This window comes from Thermobia domestica, chromosome 13 (genome assembly GCF_964235325.1).
Source record: "Thermobia domestica chromosome 13, izTheDome1.hap1.1, whole genome shotgun sequence".
NCBI classification, from domain to species: Eukaryota; Metazoa; Arthropoda; class Insecta; order Zygentoma; family Lepismatidae; genus Thermobia; species Thermobia domestica.
Window position 1 is genome coordinate 192260827 of NC_137466.1, and position 24065 is coordinate 192284891.

A 24065-nucleotide genomic window follows, 5' to 3' on the forward strand; every position below is an offset into this window, starting at 1 on the left:
CGGTTGTTAAGACTAGTGTTTTAAAGAGAAGTGGGTTGCCATATATTTTCTAACACGACTGTACTTATTATGAAGTTTTACATTGTATAACTTTCTCCATTCACTCGTTCAGTCTTTTTTGCTCATAATTTAGTTGTAGTAATGGCGTGGGATTCATGTAGGGATGACCACACATATAAATACAGTATAATTGGACTGTTATGGTATCATATTAACCGTTATCAATTAACTTCGTAGTATTTGGACTACCATTAACTTCACAGTTAGCATAGGTAGAAACATAGATTTGCGGAACAGTGCTTCCTTGCACGTAACGAGAATTTACAATATATATTCTTTTGTCGTGTTAACCAAGTTCCACAACAGAATCAACAGGAAATGAAACAATAATGAGTAAAGTCTATTGTCATCTGTCAACTAATCTTTTTTTTTATTTATATAAGAGAGAGAGAGAGAGAGAGAGAGAGAGAAATAGAAAACCTGTGTCTCTCTTAACTAGCACAGGAAAAAGCAAGCCATTTTAATTTCTACGGGAAAAAACTGCTTCATCGACAAAAGCTTACAGCAAAGGAGGTCAAAAATACAAACAAAGAACTAATGCGACAATTTCGAAAGGTAATTGGTCCTAAGCTTTATAATTTTTTGTCACAGTTTGTGTTCCTGGCTTAATATATATGTATATACAGGTTCATCAACCTGACGAACAGTATCACTCATACACAGCTAACTTTAGAAAGGACCAACGCGACGTAGGAACGAAAAGGAAAAAAAATGTGGAAATTATTTTTTATTGTGTGTGTGTTTTTTTACGCACAAGCTGTTACAAATAATGTGGATCAGTTACTCGCATACTGAGTGTTACATATAGTTTGTCGATTTTAAGTATTAACATCTAACATGGCAGAAAAGACAGGTAATGAATGCCAGTACCTCTCTGACGTAAAAACATGGATGAAATCCATAGAACAGGTAGAAAACCAATCAGATAGTCCACGTTTGTTGCACTAGGGGAATGTTTATTAATACACATTCACACACACACACACACAAATAAAAGTTTTGTGCATCGAACCCCAGGGCATGGATTCGATGTATTTTGGTACGCAGTATCCAAATTTCGAAACCCCAGGACAATCGATTTTTTTTTTTTTTAATGAGCGAAAAATTTTAGCGATTTTAGTTAGGGAGGATACATGTAAGACAGCCATGAAAAAAAGTTCCGTGCAGTGTACCTCAGGGATTCGATGTATTTTGGTACGCAGTATCCAAATTTCGAAACCCCAGGACAATCGATCTTTTTTTTTTAATGAGCGAAAAATTTTAGCGATTTTAGTTAGGGAGGATACATGTAAGACATCCATGAAAAAAAATAAGTTCCGTGCATCGAACCCCAGGGTATGGATTCGATGTATTTTGGTACGCAGAATCCAAATTTCGAAATCCTAGGACGATTAACGGTGTCAATTTTGTTTTATGGGCAAAAACCGTATGTGATGTCTTACGTACCAAAATTCGCTGAAGATTTTCTCCCATAAAAAAAAAAAAGACACGGTCGATCGTCTTGGGATTTCGAAATTTGGATTCTGTGTACCAAAATACATCGAATCCATACCCTGGGATCCACTGCACAGAACTTTGTTTTTTTGAATGGCTGTCTTACGTGTATTCTCCGTATGCAAAATCGCTAAAGTTTTTCGTCCATTAAAAAAAAAAAAAAAAAAAAAAAAAACACGATCGATTGTCTTGGGGTTTCGAAATTTGGATTCTGTGTAACAAAATACATCGAATCCATACCCTGGGGTGCATTGTACAGAACTTTTATTTATTTGTGTGTGTGTGTGTGTGTGTGGCTGTGTATAGTGCTATTAAAATTATTCGAACATTCGCTAATCGAATATTTTCGTTATTATTATTATTCGAATATTCATTGTCAATATTCGAGGAATCTATTACTCGAATTTTACCACCACTAATATTTATCCTTGTGGTACGTGAGATCAACGTTCTGGACCATCAGTGCTGTGCGTTTGTGCAATATGACTATCGAAATTCTTATTACAAAGTAAGCCGGTGGCTAACTGTTTAAAGCACCGAAGACCAACTACGTGACATCAAATTTAATTTAATGAACTGTGAGTATGTCTTAGTCAAAAGGAAATTATAATAATATTATAAGTGAACAATGATCGAAAAATCGAGCCCATGAATGAAGTAACAAAAGGTAACAGCAGATCTCCGCAGAAACTCATGGACAGAATATTGTTCACCACAAATGTTCACATCCTGGGATCGAACCACGGATTTTTCCCGCCAGAAATAACACAATGATCGAAGAACCGAGTACGAATGGGGATAACAGGAAGCAACAGCAGAAGGTCAGTTAAGAACAAATAGCTATGTGAAGTATCCTACTTTTAGGAACTAATGTGTACATTTTTTCTTTAAAGATCTTCTAAGTTGGTCAGAAATGAAAGAAAAACCAGATGAAGATATCAGTCTGTTTTCGAAGTTAGGTCTCAAAATCTTAAATAGATGTGTTCCTAGAAAAAAAGAAGTAACGATCGTGAAGGTTACTATTTCCGTTATGTGCCAACAGTGGCGTATTTACGATTTTTTTCGGGAGGGACTTAGCTAATTTTCGGGGGGGGGGAGCTTTGCCTGAAAATGTGAAAATCCTGCAAGATATTTCATATACTTGACTATAGTAAGTAAGATTTCGGGGGGCTTAAGCCCGGAATCCCCCCTAAATACGCCACTGTGTGCCAATATCCCAAGACCGAAAGAATCATAATATTTTCAGAAACATCTCTCCCCTCCCCCTTAACACAATGCTTGACAGTAGCTTCCCATATTCAGCTCTATTGTATACAATGCTTCTAATTACGTCACTCTTATGTTTGCTTATTTGTTAGAGTTAAATCTTGCAACTTAAAAATCACGAACTTCCACTAACTAGAGCTCTGAAATTGTATATAGATACGTAAAACTGATTACAATACAACTCAGGACAAATGTAATCGAGAACACAAGAATGCAACTGGACAAAGAAGACGTGGTAATGGCGAGGAAATTCAAGTAGGGCCTACTTGGAGTCAATACTGCGGGAAAACTCAGAAGTAGAAGATGTAAGCAGGAGAATTAGCAGCGGTGCGACAAAATGTGAGAGAAGCGGTTGGAGTGTGTGTGACCGTATGGTATCAATACGCCTTAGAGGAAAAGTTTACAAAACAGTAGTAAGACCTGCCATATTATACGGAGCGGAATGTTGGACGACGAAGACGACAGAGGAACGAAGTCGCATGTTGCGGCGATGAAGATGCTGCGGTGGGAGTGTAAAGTGAAGCGGAAGGACAAAACTAAGAATGAAGTGATTTGGGGGAAAAGTAAAGGTGAGACCAGTAGTAGAAAAGCTGCAAGAAAGTAGATTGAGATTGTTTGGACACATAAGAATAATACGTCTGGAGTATGTACCTCACCGAGTGGATGCTATAGAAGTAAATGGGAAACGGGCCCGAGGCCGACCAAAGAAGAAGCGGGAAGATTGTGCAGTATGATGTCACAGCGGATATGACACAAGATAGAAACAGGCGGAGGACAACGATCTGAAAAGCCATCCAGCTAACTGAAAAAACAAAGGCCTAGAAGAAGAAGAAGAAGAAGGTTTTCACATAATTTTTGCTGAAGCTTATCATTTTACTGTAAAATGAATTGAGTTATTAATTGAAGAGCCTACCCTACTCCCCCACTGAAACTGTTCCCCATGCAATGAAAGCTGGTGCAATCTGTTATCTGTAGTTTGAACTAGTTTTCTGTGGGATAGGGTGAATGCGCCTATTCTCGTCATACCCCCAATGGTCGTCATGGCCAAATTAATTCGTTCATAAGATGGCGTAAGTCATGGTTATACGAATACAAGCTGGCTAATCTCTAACGTCTATGGCTTTAGTTTTTAGCCCGCCTTGCGTTAACACCGAGTCGGGCGTCTTTTGTTTTCTGTTTTCAATTGAAGTGCAAAGGCTGTTGTTTTGCGTGCTAATTGCAGTTTTTGGAAAATTAAAAAACTTGTTGCTGCTGGTTGAAAAACAGCAGAGGACGGCGCAGTTGAAGCTCTAAAAGGTAAGATAATTATTTATTTTTATCAACCTAAGTCTCTTTTAAATGTTTACCATGCAATTGTCTTTGAAATTCATATTTGAACAAAAAACAGTGGGGTGACGACTATAGCTTTAAGAAAATTTGTGATCTTCCTTACTTCGTCAGATATGCCGAAGACTGGGTTTTTTAACGAACATATTAATAGAAGCTTCAAAATCATTTTAAATTTTTTGTTGGGGTGAAAGGTATCAGCTACAAAATTTTGGCGCCAATATCTTGTATCCTTCCAAAGGGCGTCATAGGGGTGACGAACACTGGTTGATTGGTTGACGACTACAGGGTAATTAGGAATAATTTATATCTTTTGGATAATTTTGCCTTCTTTCCTCTCCGGGGTGACTAAACTATGAAAGTTTCATATCTGTAACTGATTTTCAAATGTATAAATTTAAAATTGTCTTATAACGAGATAATATTTTAAGAAAAGCAAATTAACTTTCATTTTGCCATGTTTTCATTAGTACCAGAATTTTGAATTTAACTATCGTTTTATTTAAAGATCTTACCTCGCTTATTTATGAGCTATTGGCAGGTAGTGAAACGTCTTAGAACCTGACTTTTTCTTACCTACGATATTAATATTCTTTTTCCTATATTTTCAGGTGCTGTAACTATGAACGAAAATACCAAAAGACGGAAGATTTTACAATATTCTGAAGATGCGATGCACAAAGCCATTTCTGAAGTACGGTCAAAATCTATGAGTATCAAGAAGGTTGCTGCAATTTTTGGTGTTCTTCGAATGACGTTATCAGATAAAGTTAGTGGAAAAGTGCCTGAACAAAGAAAAATGGGACCAAAAATTGTACTCTCACCACAAGAAGAGGTCATTGTTGTTAAATTGTTGGTAGATCTTGCAAAGAAAGGATTTCCAAGGGAAAAGCACGATCTCCTGGATACCGTGCAGAAAATAATTAAATCAGATGGCCAGAAGTCACCTTTTGCAGAGGGGAGACCTGGTGAAAAATGCTACAAAGTAAGTAATGTCAGGTTTTATTTCTATTCTTGATTAACTAATTGCAAATCTGATGAAATTTCCAAACTTAATGCTGCTCACTTTATTAGTAAACAGTATGACTGGCAGAAGCTTAATCCAAATCGAACAGTGACCAAAGCAGATTTTGCACCAATTCTAGTGGACGTTGTAAAAGCCAAAGCCACACCGGAGACGATAGAGAATAGCTTTCGGGTGTGTGGACTTGCCCATTTAAATGTAGATGCAGTTGTTATTCGAAATGTTTGGATCACCACACACGGGGAGAAACTATCGAACATCAAAGCACCATCTCAAAGAAATATAGTATCGAAGAATATCACATGGCTCTTAATGTTTTACACAATGAAATCGGTCATGATACAGTTGTTAAATTCAACGACGTCTTGGGAGGAAAATCTACTATCGACCCTGAAGACCAAAATCTCTACAATATCTGGGAATCAATTAAGAAGAAAGCAGAAATAAGCGATCATCTGCTCAAAGATTCTGTGTCTGCGAGTGTGGGAAGTGAGCCAATATTAACTAAACCGTCGCAAACTCCCGTGAAGGAAGGCAGTTCTAATGGAGATTCTCTTGTCAAATCACAAGTCGCTGTTCCTTCTCCGTTTAAGAAACATCTCTGGTGGCCAAGAGACGCGGAACGCAAAAAAACCAGATCAACTCAGAAGTTCCCATCACCTCTTTCGTCTGGTGAATGGAAGCAATTCTATGAGAATAAGGAAGGTGAGAAGAGAGAAAAATCTCTCTCTCAAGAAGCAAGAAAACGAAAAAGACTCGAAGCTGAAACAAGAAAGAAAACAACAATTACAAAGCCACGAAATGAATCTCAGTTATGTGCCAAGTGTAATGAGTTAGTAATACTTACTGATAACCCTACATGTATCAAATGCAACAAAATCTTTCACGCTAATTGTATTAGCAAATCACACAAAAAAATTTTCCCGGGTGTGGATGATTCTGATTCAGATGTGGAAGTCATGTGCGAAAATTGTTTCAATGTGCGTGATAGTGATGATGATATTGAACGTCTTTTACATGCTAGCCACTCATCTTAAGTGTTAATACTTGCATAAGCTTGAACTATAAGAATTTGTAAGAGTGACGAACACTGGAAGTTTAAGATGACGACTTTGAGAATTTTTGTGACGACTATAGGCATTTTTCGCATGTTTGGATTGTTTTAATTGTAAACTTTGTTCTATGTGTTTTATATCAAAGGTAATGATCCTGTATCACACAATAAGCTACAAATATTAGAACCAATGTACAATTTAAGCATTCACCTGTATCTGTTAAAAGTTATGAAGTAAAAGGCAAAGTTGCAATCAAAATGTGACGACTATTGGCACATTCACCCTATGCCAAATTTTGTCTAATTTGCTATCTAAAATTTGTAGAATCATGCATTGTTACATTTCTTGAAATCTAACTATTTTTTTCTCTCACAAAGTTATACAAAATGTGAAATACTCCGTTCTTTCGCCAGGCCTTCAACTGTTCTCAACTATCCCATTCTATTATGCAACCAAAAATGCACTGGAGTTGGCGTGTACAGTATAGCATCCAGCAGATGTTCGTGATTTAGTTTTGTTGCACATTATGAACCTACGATTTACTTCAAGAATTTATTGCAAGTGATTAAAAAATCTTATAACACAAAGTAAAACTGAATAACCAAAGAAAAAAATTCTAAAAACAACGCTTTTATAAAATGCACATCCTTCTAAGAGTCAAATGAAGAAATAAGACTAAAGCTATATAAAAGTACTGGGGGGTTATAAAAATTCTCCATTGTGCATTTTATAAAAGCACTGTTTCCTCTACTTTTTATCGAGGTTTTTCTTTCTCTTATTATTTCCTATAAGTTTCCCAGCACTTCGAGTCTTTCACGCTAATTACTCCACAATGACTGAATATCAGAGTTCGTCTTTTGGTATGGAGGGTGTGTGACCTTCAATGTAGAGACCTGAGTGGTTTGCGTTTCATCTCACGTCGTTCTCTGCTGGTGGCTTAACAGAGGTTGAAAAAAAAAAAAAAAAAACCTCGAATGTCGTCCGACAATTAACTACATAATTCTAAATTCCATAACAATTTGTATAAAATAACTCCAGAGACAAAACTAGATAAATACTATTGAAAACTGTTAGCATTTAATACCATTTTTCAGTAAGGGTTTTTACTTGGTTCAATACACCTCTCTAGGTCATTTTCCACACAAAATGCGTTTTATGGACAAACACAATTGATCAATCAGGAATCCGTATTGCCGTTGCGAAATAATCGATCACTTTTTTTTTTTTTTTTAAAGACTCGATGTTGCCATCAAAATACACAAAGAAAGTTATTACTAAAACAGTTCATCGACCGCCAAATGAAAACGCAACTAATACAATAACTGTTCCGCTACCGAAGAAGTTGATACAAGAGCAGACAGAGGTTGTACAACAAAAAAACTTGGAGAGGCAGCAACAATTGGCGGGAAAAGGAGGTACTGACACTGTCAGTTTGGCGTCAATGGCCTCCAGGTAAAATAACACAAGTGTTTTCTGGACAAACAGGAATCATACACTTTTTCTTTCTTTCTAGACTGAACTAAAGCATGAAGTTTACTACAGGATGTTATGTAGTTTATCACTCTTTCGATGTTCAACAACACCGCTCAACCAGAGAGAAATTATGTCAACCTTAAACTATATAGTTGGTTGTCGAACATATTCAATGTCACTTTGTGACGTCTTGCATACTAAACCGTCTATCACCTAACACATACTAAGATCTCTTGTAAACTTGAGGTTACCAAATATACTTTGGGTCACTTAACCCTGATGTCCAAGCACCTCCATCAGATAGATGTACGCTTCAATTTTCACTTCATTATTCTCACCCACTACTTTAAATTTTACCTTATTCTCTAATTCTTCTTAGCGTCCCACTTGTCATCATTTTTAATACATCATTTTCGCGTTTGCACCTCACCTACGTTTATGCCTAATCTAAATCAAGACATTAATTATCACTTCTAATGCCTTAATTTCACTCAATCAATTTACTCCCCATTATGCAACATTATTCTTACCACATCGTGACTTAACTCTCACGGACAGCGACTTCACGTGCTACTTCATCCTCATTTCTAAAGTTTTATCCTTACGTTTTATTTCCTCTATCCTCTCGGCACGATCCACCCTTCACCCAATTTTGTATTTACATAATCTTCTTATTTGTATTCGCAGGATTAAGCTTAACTATTACTGGAACTTGAACACTTAAAGGCACTTCACCTACTATAAAACAAGAACACATATACATACATACAGGATGTCTCAAAAGTCCCCTGACATAGGTAACTCTGTTATCAGAGTTACAACTAAATGTAAGAAGAGAAACCGTTTCCAAATATTATGTTTTTAATCTAAAGTGAAGGAATTTTTCAAATCGGACGAGACGTTTGGTCTGTACACACTTTATACGCCCAATGTTAAATGAAACTGCAACGTTGCCATTTACCTGGACCCACAACATAAAGTGAATGGGGGCATGTTTGAAATGGGAACTGGCCATCAACACGTTAGCGCTCAAGATAGTAACTTCATTCACTTATATTGTGGGTCCAGGTAAATGGTAACGTTGCGTTTTTATTTAACATTGAGCGCATAAAGAGTGTACAGCCCAAACTGCTTGTTCGATTTGAAAAATTTCTTCACTTTAGATTGAAAACGTATTTGGAAACGGTTTCTCCTCTTACATTTTGTTGTAACTCTGATAATAACGGTTACCCTATGTCAAAGGACTTTTGAGACACCCTGTATATACACGCAAAAAAAGTTTTGCCGCTTTACCGTATATGGATATTTAATTTCCAAACGTTTGCTGTAAAATGTAACAGCATGAATGATTACATTAAAAAATATCATACTGAAAAATAAAAATGGTGCTGAATAATTCATACATGAAAAAACTCATTTACATCTTATCATAATGAGTAATCGAAAGTTAAAACAATTAAATAATTTTCAAAATAGCACATATTTTTGGAGGAACCATATTAGTAGTACAATTTTTGGGAAGTGTGACACGGACCTTGGAATATGAGATATTGCATTCCACTTGTAATCACCAACCATAAACTATATACTGTAGATATTTATGATTCATCAAATAGGTCTGCATAACGTACAATAATTATTGAAATATGTTTGAAGGTTATATTTATGTTAAATCACTGAACTACCGATTGTCTCTATTTTTAATCTTAAATATATATATATACGGAAAAATCGGTAATTCGAAAGTAATTTAGCATGCCATAAAAAATGAACCTATTTAAAGATTATAAGTGAATCCCATATCCTAATTCTGAACACGATTCTATTTAGAAATGCTATACTAATATTCATCACTATCATCGAAAACAAAACACGCAACACTCCTAAACGAATTTCTTTGTCTTGAAGCTATTATTTATTGAAAGAAGCAAACGGAAAGCGGCTAATTCCTTTGTTTCCAAGCCATTTGTTCGTGCACATTATGGAGAAATTAACAATTTTTAGCCCATATATATTGGCAGCACATTAGCAATTACCTACCTGCTATATTTCATGAAAAATCTTGAAAATGTACCTAATGTTGTACTTAGAACAAATAGTTTGATATATAGTTATGCAGTACATAAAGGAACATGTAACCACAGAGAAAGTTTTCCTTGGTAGAAAAGTGAATATTCAATACTTAGCACTCCTTCGCTGATACAATATTCGAGAGAGATACAAAATTTATCTAATAAAAGCTATAAATATCACATATCTGAAAAACACTACATTCTAATATAGTTCGTGTATCTTAGAATAATGAATATATTAAAAATATATTACTGAAACTGCATCCTGCCTGTTGCATTTATGAGCATCTGTTTTGTTGAAATTTACGAGTTTATCACACACTACTCAAAGTCCCAACAAAGTAGTTAGATCTCACAAGTATGGAAAAGTTCCTACTTTCAATCTCTTTCTCGTCACTGAATTACAAAATGAAAAAAGTATCAAACATTCTTTGCATGCATTACACACAACTTTGCCATGGGAACTGAGCTTTCTTTCACAACAAAAACAACACAATGTCTCAGTTATAGCGCATTCAAAACACTCGTCAACATTCCAAATACTTATTGCTGTACGCCTAAGTAGAGAAGAACAGAGTTTTGTGATCAAGCAGAAATTGACAGAATACCTTCCACGCACAAGTCGACTTATCTATCTTATCGTTCGCTGTTACTGTATCCAAGTCACATCAACATTGTCATTTATGATGGCTGTACTGCCAGAAAAACAACCACCCCGTAACTACTCATACTCATTGCAAATACAGGGTGTTCTATTTTTCCCTGCTTGCCATTTTGTTAATATTTGAATAGTAATGAAGATAACCATTATATCACAGTACACGCAGGAAATGGTCATTATTCTCATCACGCGTAGCTGAAATGTTGAACTGATCGCTCCGTGATCGAAAGGTCCCGGAGTTAAATACTGCGGCAGACTCTCCTGATTAAAATTTTTCAAAATAATAAAATGAAAAGGTATTATTCCATCACGCTAACTTTCTTGCTCAATCATAATTATTCATCAGTAACCCACTCTTATTACAGAGAATATACGTAAAATCTAAGTTTCCATCCGTAAGGCCGAGTATCAGGTAAATTCCAAACATGCTGACGGAGGAACATTTAAATCCCATCTTTTCAATCTGCAAAGATCATAAAACATCTAGATTATTTATTTATTGTTTTAGCCGCTAGAAAATATTTTGCTTGATAGAAGATGCTTCCTATGATTCCTCTGAAGTTATATATATAAACTGGCTTCTGTAAAATTCGAATTAAGAAATCTTCCATCAATATTTCGTGACAAATCGTCGCTATCAAAAAGAAAAAAAAAAAAAACGTTCCCATGAGACATCTACAAACCATCTTTCCTTCTAACTTCATGGAACATGAGGTCGCTGTTAGCTAGTTACAAAAAAAAAAAAAAAAAAAAAAAAAAAAACTGATGTTCGTATTTCCGCACATGAACCAAGGTCAATACGGAAAATCACAAGTGCACAGACCATTGCTTTTAGATAATACTTCTGCATGAGTTCCCATAACAAATCTACACTTTTCTATTCTGTTGAAAAATGCTACACTGACGAGCGACTCAATGTTACAATGAACCGTAAGTCCATATTTTACACTGTTGGTTTGTGATGTCATAGACTTTCACAGCACTATTCACAGTCCTTTTAACAATGAATATATGATGACAAAACATATTAATTCATAACTGACTTTACTTGAAGTGCAAAAATTCTAATGAAAGAAAAATATCTTACTGTTTTTAATTTAGTAGACAAGGACATATGGGTTAATTTAGTGCACACGTTGCTTGGTGAAAAGTTCCGTGAACTTACTTTTATGAAATACATGTCACATTAGCTTGCTAACCTTTAACAATTAATTTTCTTGAACCTCTTAACCTGGAGGAAGCATAGATGCCGTAGAGAATAATGAAATGGAAAACATATTTCGCACCGTTACGTTCAGACTAATGAACTCAGTAGATAAATGCTTCTAGACTAGTGGACTTCAAAGCTCAGAGAGGCGTTTTAAGGTTTCATAACATTAAAAAAAAAAAAAAAAAAAAAAAGTTATTTCATTTCTTTACTAATTATCTACGTAGGATTTAATAATAATCACAAGAAATCTGAATTTGGAGATATGGACACGCAATAGGAGAGTATCGTGTCAACTCTTCCACACTATTTTCTTTCTCAATTTTGTTATAATATACAGGGTTGCTCAAAAGTAGGTATACACCCCTGCATTGATCAAATATTAAATTCTAGTTTATGGGTTTATTTGCTTCGGCTCTTCCGAGCTTAAAATGCAAGTAAAAATACATTAAGAACAAATAATAAAGAAACTAAGTCTACCTGATGGATAACAATAAAAAATGATATAAAATGCAGTACGATACTGTCTGTACCTACTTTTGGGCCACCTTTCCGTTATTTTTCCCCTTTTTGAGTTGAACGTTTTACGTTTATGTACCAAGAGAAAGGGAGATGGTAATGAAAGCAATGAAGAAAGTGGAAGAAAACTGGTGAACCCCGAGAAAATAAATGCACACGGTGTTTGTCCACCATAAACCCCACTTGCCGGAAGCTGGTATCAAACCAGGGACCCCATGCCCAATAGTTACTGTTTTGTATTTTGTGATGAATATTATCCTATCATTAAACAACAGTAACCTTCAGAATAAAAACATATATGATACATAACTTATACGAGTGTAGGGTTTTGTTTCACTTAACTGTCTGCTGCGGTAAATGAAGGGGCCGATGGTCTCTCGGAGACGATATCTTAAAGTGGCGTAAAGCATGGTAAAGGAATCGGCGCTAACTCCACTACTTTGTACAGTATATCGACGGCTTAGTGTCAAAGGAACGTATCTACTTTTTTTAAAAAAAGGTACGAACATTTCTGACATTATCAGAGGTTGAATGTTTCTGTGAAAGGATTATAATTCAAACTTCCTTGTTGAAAGCGGTCAAAATGAAAAGCGTTTTGGATTATCAAAAACTAAAATCAAATATGAAAAAAAGAATTCTTTTCGAGATTCTGAAAAATTAACTTTTTGTAGATACATTTGTATGACACTAAGCCGTCGGCATCTAATGTTACTGGCGGTAAGTCAGATACCGAAAACCCAACGTTCTATTCACCCTGTTCGAACGGTGAGAGTTCGTGTTAGAAAACGACTTATTAATTGGGTAAGAATGTCAACTCTTAAAATGAACCCACATTAGGTTTAATTTGAAATGTTTGGATAACTAACCTCATTGCTGATAAATGGGTGTACGATGATTTTGAATCTCGCATACCCATTTATTGAGTTTATATAAGATGACTAGCCTTTGGCTAGCTGGGGGCTCCGCCTCCAGACCCCGTGTTTGCTCGGCCTACGGCCTCGCACCTCTTGAACTCATAATTCTATCGTTTCTTTTCTTATTTCAACTATCTAAAAGATCAGATTTTGTATCCCAAGAAAACGTCCATTTAAACAGCATGACACTTTCTTCAGCCCCCTTTAGACCCCTAAAGAATTAAAAATATTCACTTTTGGCAATTTTCCTGTGAGTTTGTCCCGAAAAGCTACAATCATGTTAAGTTTAATCATTGTAGCCCTACAGGAAGTGCTCAATAATTTATGTCAGCTCATGTAGTTTTATATATAGTTAGGATCAGTGGTGTAATGCTAGAATTTTTGGTTAGGTATACGTTCGATCGTTTTCAAAAGTATAGCGTATACGCAAGACTATTTGGCGTATACGCACCCCAATACGCGCTCATCCTTTTGTAAATTTAAGGTGAGTATACGTCGGACTATAAAAATTTTAGGTGGGTATACTAGACTGTAAAAACCACACAGATTCTTTCTGTGTAATTACATTACTTTCTTCTTCAACAACAACAATAACTAAAAACTTAAGTAACTAAAAAAAAAGACACAGGCTAGTTATCACAACATCCGCAACAACAAAGAACAAAATATTACAAAATACATTTTTTGCACGTTGTATTCACGCCACGTGTAAAGCACATATTTCACCACGATATACGCAATGTCTTTCATGTAAACGTGATGTGATATACTTGAAAGAATGCGAACAGGGAGAAGAAAATCCACATTTCAATGTGAGAAACCAAACCAAACTTAACGAATTTCCACCACACTCTGCAAAATTAATATCACTCTTTTAATGACTAACAGTGAAAACCGTACCTTTTTCATTCTCTCTTCAACTCCCACTAATGGCATTTCTTCAGCAAGTTCGAAACTTTTAAAAAACTTTTCTTCGCCGTAACTTGGTAGAATTGTGAATGATTTATGTGACAGAAAAAAAAAAAAAAAGAAAGAAAGAAAGAAAAAGAGTATTACTTCTCCAGAATGGCCTTGAATAACGGCGATACGACATCGTTACGGGAGCACAGAAACGGGGCTAAATCTTGAAACATAATGTACTCGCCGGGTTTAAAACTTGACTTTAAACGTTTCCCAATACAGCTCTCAGCACGGAATCTCAAAATGTAAATGGAGAAAGGAGGATATTAAGGCTGTAAAGATATGTCAGTCGGTTATTATACTCTTTCAAGCAGCTCAAGTATTTTATGTTACGAGAATCTTCAAAGATTTATAACAATTTATATATAACTCACTTCATTTTATAGATTTATTTTAAATCATACTTTAGAGTTCTCACGAAGTTCACTGCAATCACGGAAGCACAGCGAGTGATGGATCTGAGTACAAAAATATAGACTACACTTTACAATCGTGATGAGTGACTACGATAAACTAACATGATTAAAGCCCTGCTTGATCAAAATACAAACTATTTTCAAAAAATCATTTCAAATGGTTCAACTGTTTTCTTTCTTTGGAGATTTTATTAATACAAAATCAAAAATTGAAATACAGAAATTTCCCTGCTTTGTTTCTTTAGAAGCGGATTAAAACGATATATATATATATATATATATATATATATATATATATATATATATATATATATATATATATACATATATATATATATATAAATCGGGTTTACTAATTTTTAATGGGGAGTGCATATGACGAATTTCATCTCCCTGATTTGAGGGATTTTATTTTTGGCAAAATAATTTGAGCCCCTACCCTTTTAGGAATAGGATACGCATTTCAATCTAAATGAAATTATAAAAAAACGGATGGAGCAAAGTGCTGTTCAAAAATTTATTTCAAGCACTTCAGCCGTTTTGTCGTGAAAAGGAAACACACAACTGTAATTTCATTATATACGCGATATACGAGACGTGTTCAAAAAGTGTCGAACCTTATTTTTCTTCCCCCGTAAACCAATGAAACGCGAGAGACTTTCTTCATTGTAGATGTAGAGAGGGGACACTCATGCACAGCCGTGATATATATCCGTGAAAAACTGAAATCCGACGACCGCTCACTACACGTCTTCACTCGCTGGCCGACTGACGTTTCCTGTGTGTGGTAAATATATATATATATATATATATATATATATATATATATATATATATATATATATATATATATATATATATATATATATATATATATATATATATATATATTTACCACACACAGGAAACGTCAGTCGGCCAGCGAGTGAAGACGTGTAGTGAGCGGTCGTCGGATTTCAGTTTTTTGTAAAATGACAGGAAAACTTGAGCAGCGATACTACATCAAATTTTGCCGAAAGCTTGTCGATATCTAAACGGAAACCATTCAATTGGATTGGTCATTCAATTTTGAACGAGAATTTGGGCATGAGGAAAGTGTCCGCGAAATTTGATTCTGGCTTTCATCACCAAACAACATTATTATGTTTCCAGGCTCCCCCTCACTCCGTGTGACTTTTGGTTATGTCCCAAGCTGAAAATGCCACTAAAAGGGAACCGATTTGAGTCAAGAGAAGACATCATGCGGAATGCGACGGCAAGGTTGCTCACCATTCCAGAAACTGCGTTCCAGAAGTGTTTCCAACAATGGAAGGAAGGCTGGAAGAAGTATATGCATTACCAAGGTGACTTCTTTGAAGGGGATTATTGTTTCGGATTTCCAAATCAATAAATGCATTTTTGCCAAGCAAAGGTTCGATACTTTTTAAACACACCTCGTACATGATGTGATATCAATATTATAAGTCCAATGATAATGAATGTATAAAACTTGATAATTGCTATTTACTTCGAAGACCAACTGACGCTTACGTTTATTTTTAAATAAGCTACATCTCACGTCTTTGAGGAGCATTAATCAGGTCCTTTCCTACATTGCATGGGTTACGGTGGACGGTTCCTATCCCCACTGAAAATTCAAAACCGACTATGCAAAATACAAAGTAACTTCAAGAAAATAAACCCGTTACGTTAGAAATGATAATCTCACATTTTCTTAATAATTATTTCTAATACACGATAATATAAATAACCAAATACAAAAGTAATAGTACATCACCAATTTCTTCAAGGTTATAGACAGCGGATGTCACTCAAGCAGAAAAAAAACACCATAAAAGTTAGTACAAACTGCCGGAAATAACGGGTTCTCCAATAAAACTTCGAAGGTTTACATACCTAGAAAAAAAAATAATAAAGAAAAGAATAAGTATTTGATTATAGGTCAAGTGAATACACAAGAAACAAAGACATTTTCCAGCAAACTGATTCTTACATGTAAGTCAAGGTTACTTTGACGATGTCTTCTACTAGTACGATTGTTTTTTTTCCTTTCTCTGTTTACTTAATGCTTGCGCACTTGTTGTGCCTAAGATGATATCTTGAAGTCACCTACTGCAAAATATATATTACCAACGCTTATAGAGCGTACAAACACAACACAGCAAATTATGCATGTTGGTATAGTCGTTTTCGTTCTTGAGGAACGATATCCTTTATCCTACAGAATGTCCATTCGTCAAAGCCCAATAGTAGCAGAAAGACTCTATATTAATGTTCTACTCAAGTTATTGCTTTGTAGATACCATATCTATTTCAATTTTACTATGCTGATAAGCACTCTCAAATTGGATCGCAACAGTTTTTATTTGGCTTCTCTATACCTTTACAGTCACAACTCAACCTCTGCACAAACCTATTAATTGTTTCAATTATGTCTTAAACGGGTAACACCTGCTCAAATGGATCTATATTGTCATTTTAGATTTTGCCAGGGAGAGCAAGATTGTTTACTGACATAAAAGTAACTTTTTTTTCTGATAAAAAAAAAATCCTTTAATTTTACGACCATAGTTATACCTTGCAGGCAAAGGGAAATGAATGATTAATGTAAGTGAATGATTATGAGAGAATTAGTGGAATATGAATGTGGGAAGACACGGAAGAACCCCGAGAATATACACGACCATGTTGTCCACTATAAGTCCACATCTCCTGGGTTCAAACCTGGGACGTCGCGCACCAGAGATCAGCGCTCGGCCACTGAGACATCTTATTTCCCCCTCTTCTCATGATCTGACGATATGACAATTACTTGATATATGATTATATGTAACAGCCAGTTGGAAATGATTGCTATAAATAAATATACAGTATATCGTTCATTTTCAAAACATAACACCTTAGATTCAAGTAGCACTTTGGACATTCTTTCACGCCTCTTCCAGTCCGTCTACGAGTTCCTTCCTGGCTAAGCAGTTAGCGTACGAGCCTTTGGCGTGGGAGACCCGGGTTCGATTCCCGGCAGGATCTCAAGTGGTTCGGATTTCACGTTATTCAGTAGGTCCCGTCTCGTATACCCTCGCTGCCGAAAGAGACGTTAAAATCAAATCAACCAATCCATCTACATATCACAGAATACAAAAGTAACCCTTAGCTAGGGAGATTTTACAAACGTCCCACATATATTGTACCTGTGCGGTAGCAGCCTACAAACAAAAATATTAGTCGAGGGTGCAATGTTTCGAAATGAACGATATTTTGTACATATATATATATATATATATATATATATATATATATATATATATATATATATATATATATATATATATATATATATATATATATATATATATATATATATGAGAGAGAGAGGGTTTTGCCTCCTAACGCAACACAGAGAATATGGAGCAGGATGTAACGTGAGCTTCGAACAACAACCACGCCTTAAGTCCGGTGAGTTGGCAGGAACACAGACCATCATGCAATATCAACCCCCACTATATAGGTCGTTCCCCACCACACTATCGCCTCCAAGTAAAAGTTGAATTACACGACAACTCAAACGGCCGTCGAATAAATAAATATTTCGAAGAAAATAACAACATAAAAAGCTGGATCACAGTAACTAAGCTGCGCTAGTCTGTATGGTCTACCAGGGCTACGAAACTTTTGGTTTCGTTTGAAAATTACAAGACACATTTGTTACTTGCCTGGGATTACGGGCATGAACGTTCGTGCTCAATTTTAGAACAACATGCAATTCAGTTTAAGCAACTCAGGGTGAATACACTGCAGAATGAATTTCAAGGTTCTCATTTATGTACGTTCACACATACACAAAAACAGAAAATGTAGCTAAGAATGCTAATATAGAAAAAAAAAAACTCACAATGTCGCAAACACCACACAAAGAATCTTCTCACAACATATAGCATATGAAAAGTCCAGTGCGAATTATAACGAACCGATGTCATTAACGGAAACATGTTTACACATTCTATAACCAAATGAACATACGTACAACAAACCTTTTGTGACCGCCATAAAAGAATGAAGAACAACAACATAATTTACTTAAGCTGCTGATCACGTTTTGAGCGTGACATCAGGAAAGAAATATACGCGCAATCTGTCACTAACACATTTACAGTACACCACTGCATCGTAAATACAAACAAACCATGCAGATACATCGCACATAAAGCATGACACAGACTATTACACATAGTGTATTTATGCAGTATAAACAATACGCAAAGTTTTTGTTAACAATAACAACTAACAACGATGCATGAGAAGTTGTTTTGACGCTGTAACTGAGATGTTATTGAAAAATGCAAACGTTAGGATCGCCAGATACTGTAACGCAACTTCAGTGGCATATCCGATTTTGTCATTCTTGACATACGGTGATTAGAAAAGAAAGACTCGAAGCGTCGAATTGCGGATACAGAGAAAATTAATTAGGGAGTGGTAAAGCAATGACAAAATATTAGAAGTGGAGGAAATACGAATATTACTGAAGATAATTTATATGAGAAACTGGTTAAGTCATTTATTGAGACAAAATTAATATTCTGATTTGTGACTAAAATTAATATTTTGATCTGTGACTGAAATTAATGTTCCGACTTGTGACTAAAATTAATATTTTGATTTGTGGCTGAAATTAATGCTCCGATTTGTGACTGAAATTAATGTTCTGATTTGAGAAATTAATATTTTGATTTATGACTGAAATTTATATTCCGATAAGTGACTGAAATTAATATTTTGATTTGTGGCTGAAATTAATATTCTGATTTGTGACTGAAATTAATATTTTGATTGTGACTGAAATTAATATTTTGCTTTGTGACTGAAATTATATTTTCTAATATGTGGCTGATTGATAAAAGTAAAAGACGAGGTGAATTCGGTTGATTCAAAACGGTGTCTCACGACGCCAAGATGGACAGTTTAGAGCAGCGTTTCCCAACCGGTGTGCCGCGAGGAAATCGAAACAAGATTATTAATTCTATAGCAACCAAATTGCAAGACATAGGGAAAAAATGTATAGTTTTGTATTTCACATTACTATGAATTTCTACCATGAAAAAATTACTGTAATTGTAGGCTCTAATATATCACTCTACATCTATTGCTTGTAGGAGACAGTATTTCGACTCGTACACATTTCCACGGTTAGCTGCTATATTACGCTTCAATTGAGAGTCATACTAACACCGAGAAATGGAAGCACTTGTACGGTACGCGTCAAGTGAGCGTTCGTAGAACACTCATACGCACCTGAATGACAGAACAACACTTTGTTCAACAGGTGTGTTTTGACTTCGACGCATCGCAAGCTGCGTGATTGCAATAATATGCACCGCTTTTGGTTAAAACAGCAAAGTTAAAAGTACAAGACATTTGTTTGTTCGTTTGTTATTTAGTGATCTTCGTTCTTAGTGAAAGGTTGGATACAGTTTTCGAAAAAGAAAGCGTACTTTTTAAAATCTGTCTTATATTTCATTTCAATTGTTTTCTATTTTAAAATTAGAACAGAGTGTCTACTGGAATACCAGAAAGTAAATTCATGACTTTTTCATGACTTTTCATGACCTTTTTGTTCAAATTTTCATGACCATGGCGATAAAAATTTACCATTAGTAATAATAAACCCCTACCATCAGTGGTGCATCGGAACTATGCGGGTTGCTAGTCTTAAATATCACTTATTCTGAATCTTAAAGAAATAATCTAAAATTCTGCCGCGTTGTGCTCGAGCACATTTCTTAGAAGTAAAGAAATAGCAGATGAGAAAGTTGGACAGTAAAAAGTTGTTACTATATTACAGAGACTAGAAGATGAAATAGGGAGCAGCTAGGAAGACAGTAAAGTACCAGTTAGCCAGCACTAACTGGTGGGGGAAATTCTCACAATTACTGACCTGATACAACTGTTTCAGTACATGCAGTATGAGGTATAAAAGTATGAAGTATAAAAATATACTCTGAGATTTCAGATTTTCATGACCAGTTGGGTAAATAAAGGACTTTTTCATGGCTTTCATGACCACTAAGCAAAATATATGACTTTTTCAGGACTTTCATGACTTTCATGACCAGTAGACACCCTGTAGAATAAAAAAATAAGCATAATGAATTAGCATAGGGGAAAACGAGTGATCGAGCTTTCATCTCTATGAGAAGATCAGTAATCACAGAAAAAAAATACCGTGTGCCGCGAGAATTCAAGTTACACCCGTAGTGTGCCGCAAGTTGGAAAAGGTTGGGAAACGCTGGTTTAGAGCAATGCTATCCTCATTTTTTCGGTTCACGGTGCCCTCAGAATACCAAATTTTTGGACGGTGCCCCAAGTCAGAACATACGCGTACCCAAAACATTTACACAAATACATAGTATACGAGTAACATATAAATTGTTAAGTAAAAACAAAACCTGATCTACGCAAGCATTTATTATTCAGGAGAGCATAATGGCTCAGTGGGAGAGGACTCACCTCTGGTATTAGGGGTTCCTGGTTCGATACCAGGCCAAGTGAGTTTGTGGTGGAAAGCATCGAGTCCGTGCTTTTTGTCTGGGCTCTCCCGTATCTTCCACATCAGTTTACTTTATCCTAAGGGCATATCTGTGAGAATATACGAGGAGTGATCAGGAAGTAAGGTTACAAAGCCTGTAGTGAAACGTGTATGTATTATTTCATACAAGCAATACAGCCAACAGATAGTACATACATTAGGTTATTTATTTCGACATAGCCTGCATATCGGTCGAAGCACCTATGTATCGTGGGATGAGTTTTAAGTTTCCCTCTTGGTAAAAAAAATAAATAAATAAATAAAAAAATCCTGCCCTTGCATGTTCAACCACGTTGTCATGAAGTGTTTCACCGCCTCGTCTGAAGCGAAGCGACAACCTCCTAAGTGCTCCTTTAAGTGCGGGAACAGGTGAAAGTCACTTTGAGCGAGGTCTGAGCTATAGGAAGGGTGGTCAATAATGTCCCAGGGAAACTGCTTCAACAGGGTGGTGGTCCTCGGTGACGTTTTCTCTACAAGCCGCAAACTTAGTTTCGAAACCATTCTACGACATGCTGACGAGACATTACAGTCTCTCCGTAAACCTTTACCAGTTGCCGGTGAATTTCAACCGGGTTACATGTTTCGCCCACAGAAATTGAATAACGATGCGGACTTCCTTGCGAGACCAATTTTCCGAACGAGTTGCCATTTGTATTTACCTACATCTAGCGCCGTAGATGGTGAGTGACTGAAACTCTACACAGTTGGCAACTCCATGTATTAAAATTACCGCACACTCCTCATTCCTATATAACAGACGAAACTCCTGAAATATCACCCGTGTAACCTTAATTTATTATCCTTCCTCGTATTAAATATTTCACTTCATTTTCATTTAGTCTCCTTGCCAATTCAGAACTTGATGCCACAGCTGTATCTTTTGCATTGGGCTCTTTCAAGATAGCCTCACATCCCTCAATGGAGCTCAAGTTACTACCTTCGCTGGGATCGCGGTCGATAAGACTCCCTTCACTCAATTGTGCCCGCGCTCACTAAACTCATTAGGTCCACTCTCACTTGGGCTTGCGCTCAATAACCTTACTGGAGCTCGCTCTCGGGCTTGCGCTTACTCAATGGGACTCGCCCTCACTAGCCTCACTGAAGCTCGCTCTCGGGCTTGCGCTTACTCAATGGGACTCGCCCTCACTAGCCTCACTGAAGCTCGCTCTCGGGCTTGCGCTTACTAATCTCAATGGGGTTCGCCCTCACTAACCCCACTGGAGCTCGCTCTCGCCTTTGCGCATACTAGTCTCAATGGGGCTCGCTCTGACTCGGACTTACGCTCACTAGATTTTTAGGGGTTTGCGCTCTCTCAGGCTCTCCACCAACAACAGGGCTCCAGCTCACTTAGTCTCATACTCACTAATCTCATTGGGACTTTGTTTACTCAGAGTCGCACACGATTATTACGCCTAAGCCACATTGAGCACAAATTCCGACGGATGAGTATTGGGCTCGTGAATTAAGACACCTCTGCTTGAAACTACCCATAATTTCGTTTCTTTTTCGGCAGACACATCTGAACAAATAAAATATTACATGGTATTCAGATTCGCATCTAAATCGTTTTTAAACCAACGTCCAATTTGACTTACAATAATAACTGAACCATGTCAGATTTCCCAACACCAAAGTATGAGGTGTTTATCCTTCGCAGGAAATAGGTTACACTGAAGAAGCCAGTCGATTTCATTTACTGCTTTCTGCTTACGATTTAGAAGTAGAAAACATATAATTTTCCGAATATTTATGAAACCTTCTTCCAATTATTTTCAATTGAAACAGACAAACCAGTTACATAATTTCCTTCAAAAATAGTCCAGCCAAACAAAACGTAAACAAAAATCGCGCCTACAATATCTCTTAATTGCGTAACGTCATTTATGATGTTCATATCCGTTGATAACTCCATTTTCACTTCCTGTGTTCCATTATGCATTGTTACGCTTCATTCATACGGATCAATGATGACAAAAATAAACGCAGGAAGGTATCAAGAACTTGTTGGTACAGACCTTCAATTTAATACTTTGAATTAAACATTTTAAAACGAAGGCAGGCAACAAATCATTTAAATTAAATGACCACTGAATACAATTAAGTACCGTAGCTTTTTTAAACTGCGCATATACAATTTTATGATACAAACAGGAAATATTTCAAATAACCTGCGTTATCAAATAGCTAATGTTGCTGCCTGTGCTTCAAATAGATTTGAATAAGAATTTGATAAAACTATTTCGAAGAAAACGGAAAAATAATTCCCCATATAAATCAGTGGGCTAAAAATTAAAGAAATATGGCACCAGTATTCAACACCTTTTAAAATAAAATTTACTGATTATAATACGCCTATAAATAACGCGGATCTAGCTTCCGTTTCTTTGTTTTCTAAATGTCTCCTTCTTCGAGAAAATTGAATTTTGTCCCATACAGTTTTAATATTTAATAATCTAATTTAATTTACTGTATATATATATATATATATATATATATATATATATATATATATATATATATATATATATGAGGGTCGTTCGGAAAATAACCTCCGATTGGTTAAATAAGAAACAACACAGTACATAAGAATAATTTATTATATACATCTGAAAACTACGTCTTTGCTCAATTTTCCATATAGTTTCCATAAACATTCCAGCATTTATCCTTTCTCTGTACTAGCTTAGAAATCCCATCAGCATAAAGATCTCCCGCAGGTACCTTGAGCCACGGTACTGCCTATAGCCTACTAACCTCTGTGTCGCTACGTCATATAACGGAATCCTCGAAATTTGTGGAAAATCATCGGAAAGCTCCGAGATTGTGAAACGACGATTTTCACAATTTTTTCCATCAATTTTCTGGAGTTCATTAGTGACTACTGATGGCCTGCCACTTCCGTCTTCGTCATGAATGTTTGTTCGTCCACTTTTAAATGAACTAATCCATTCACGAACAACTTCTTCACTCATTACACTTGGTCCACACACAGCACAAACTTTCCGATGAATAGCTGCTGCCGAATATTGTTT

The 24065-nt window shown here is 36.0% G+C and overlaps 1 protein-coding gene across 4 annotated transcripts in view; it reads right to left on the reverse strand.

The window, feature by feature from the left end:
- mib2 (E3 ubiquitin-protein ligase mind bomb 2) overlaps positions 1-24065 on the reverse strand; it is a 253237-nt gene that overhangs the window by 172499 nt on the left and 56673 nt on the right. The window contains exon 1 of one of the 4 annotated variants that reach the window (XM_081737156.1): positions 16225-16329. The exons of 2 other annotated variants lie outside the window; for them this stretch is intronic. Coding sequence is in view for 1 of the 2 variants with exons in the window: in XM_081737154.1 (XP_081593280.1) it covers positions 16220-16221 (2 nt within the window). In the remaining variant the exon portion in view is untranslated. Of the gene's footprint in view, positions 1-16219; positions 16330-24065 lie in introns of those variants that run through there. One more of the 4 variants, XM_081737154.1, reaches the window with a different exon arrangement.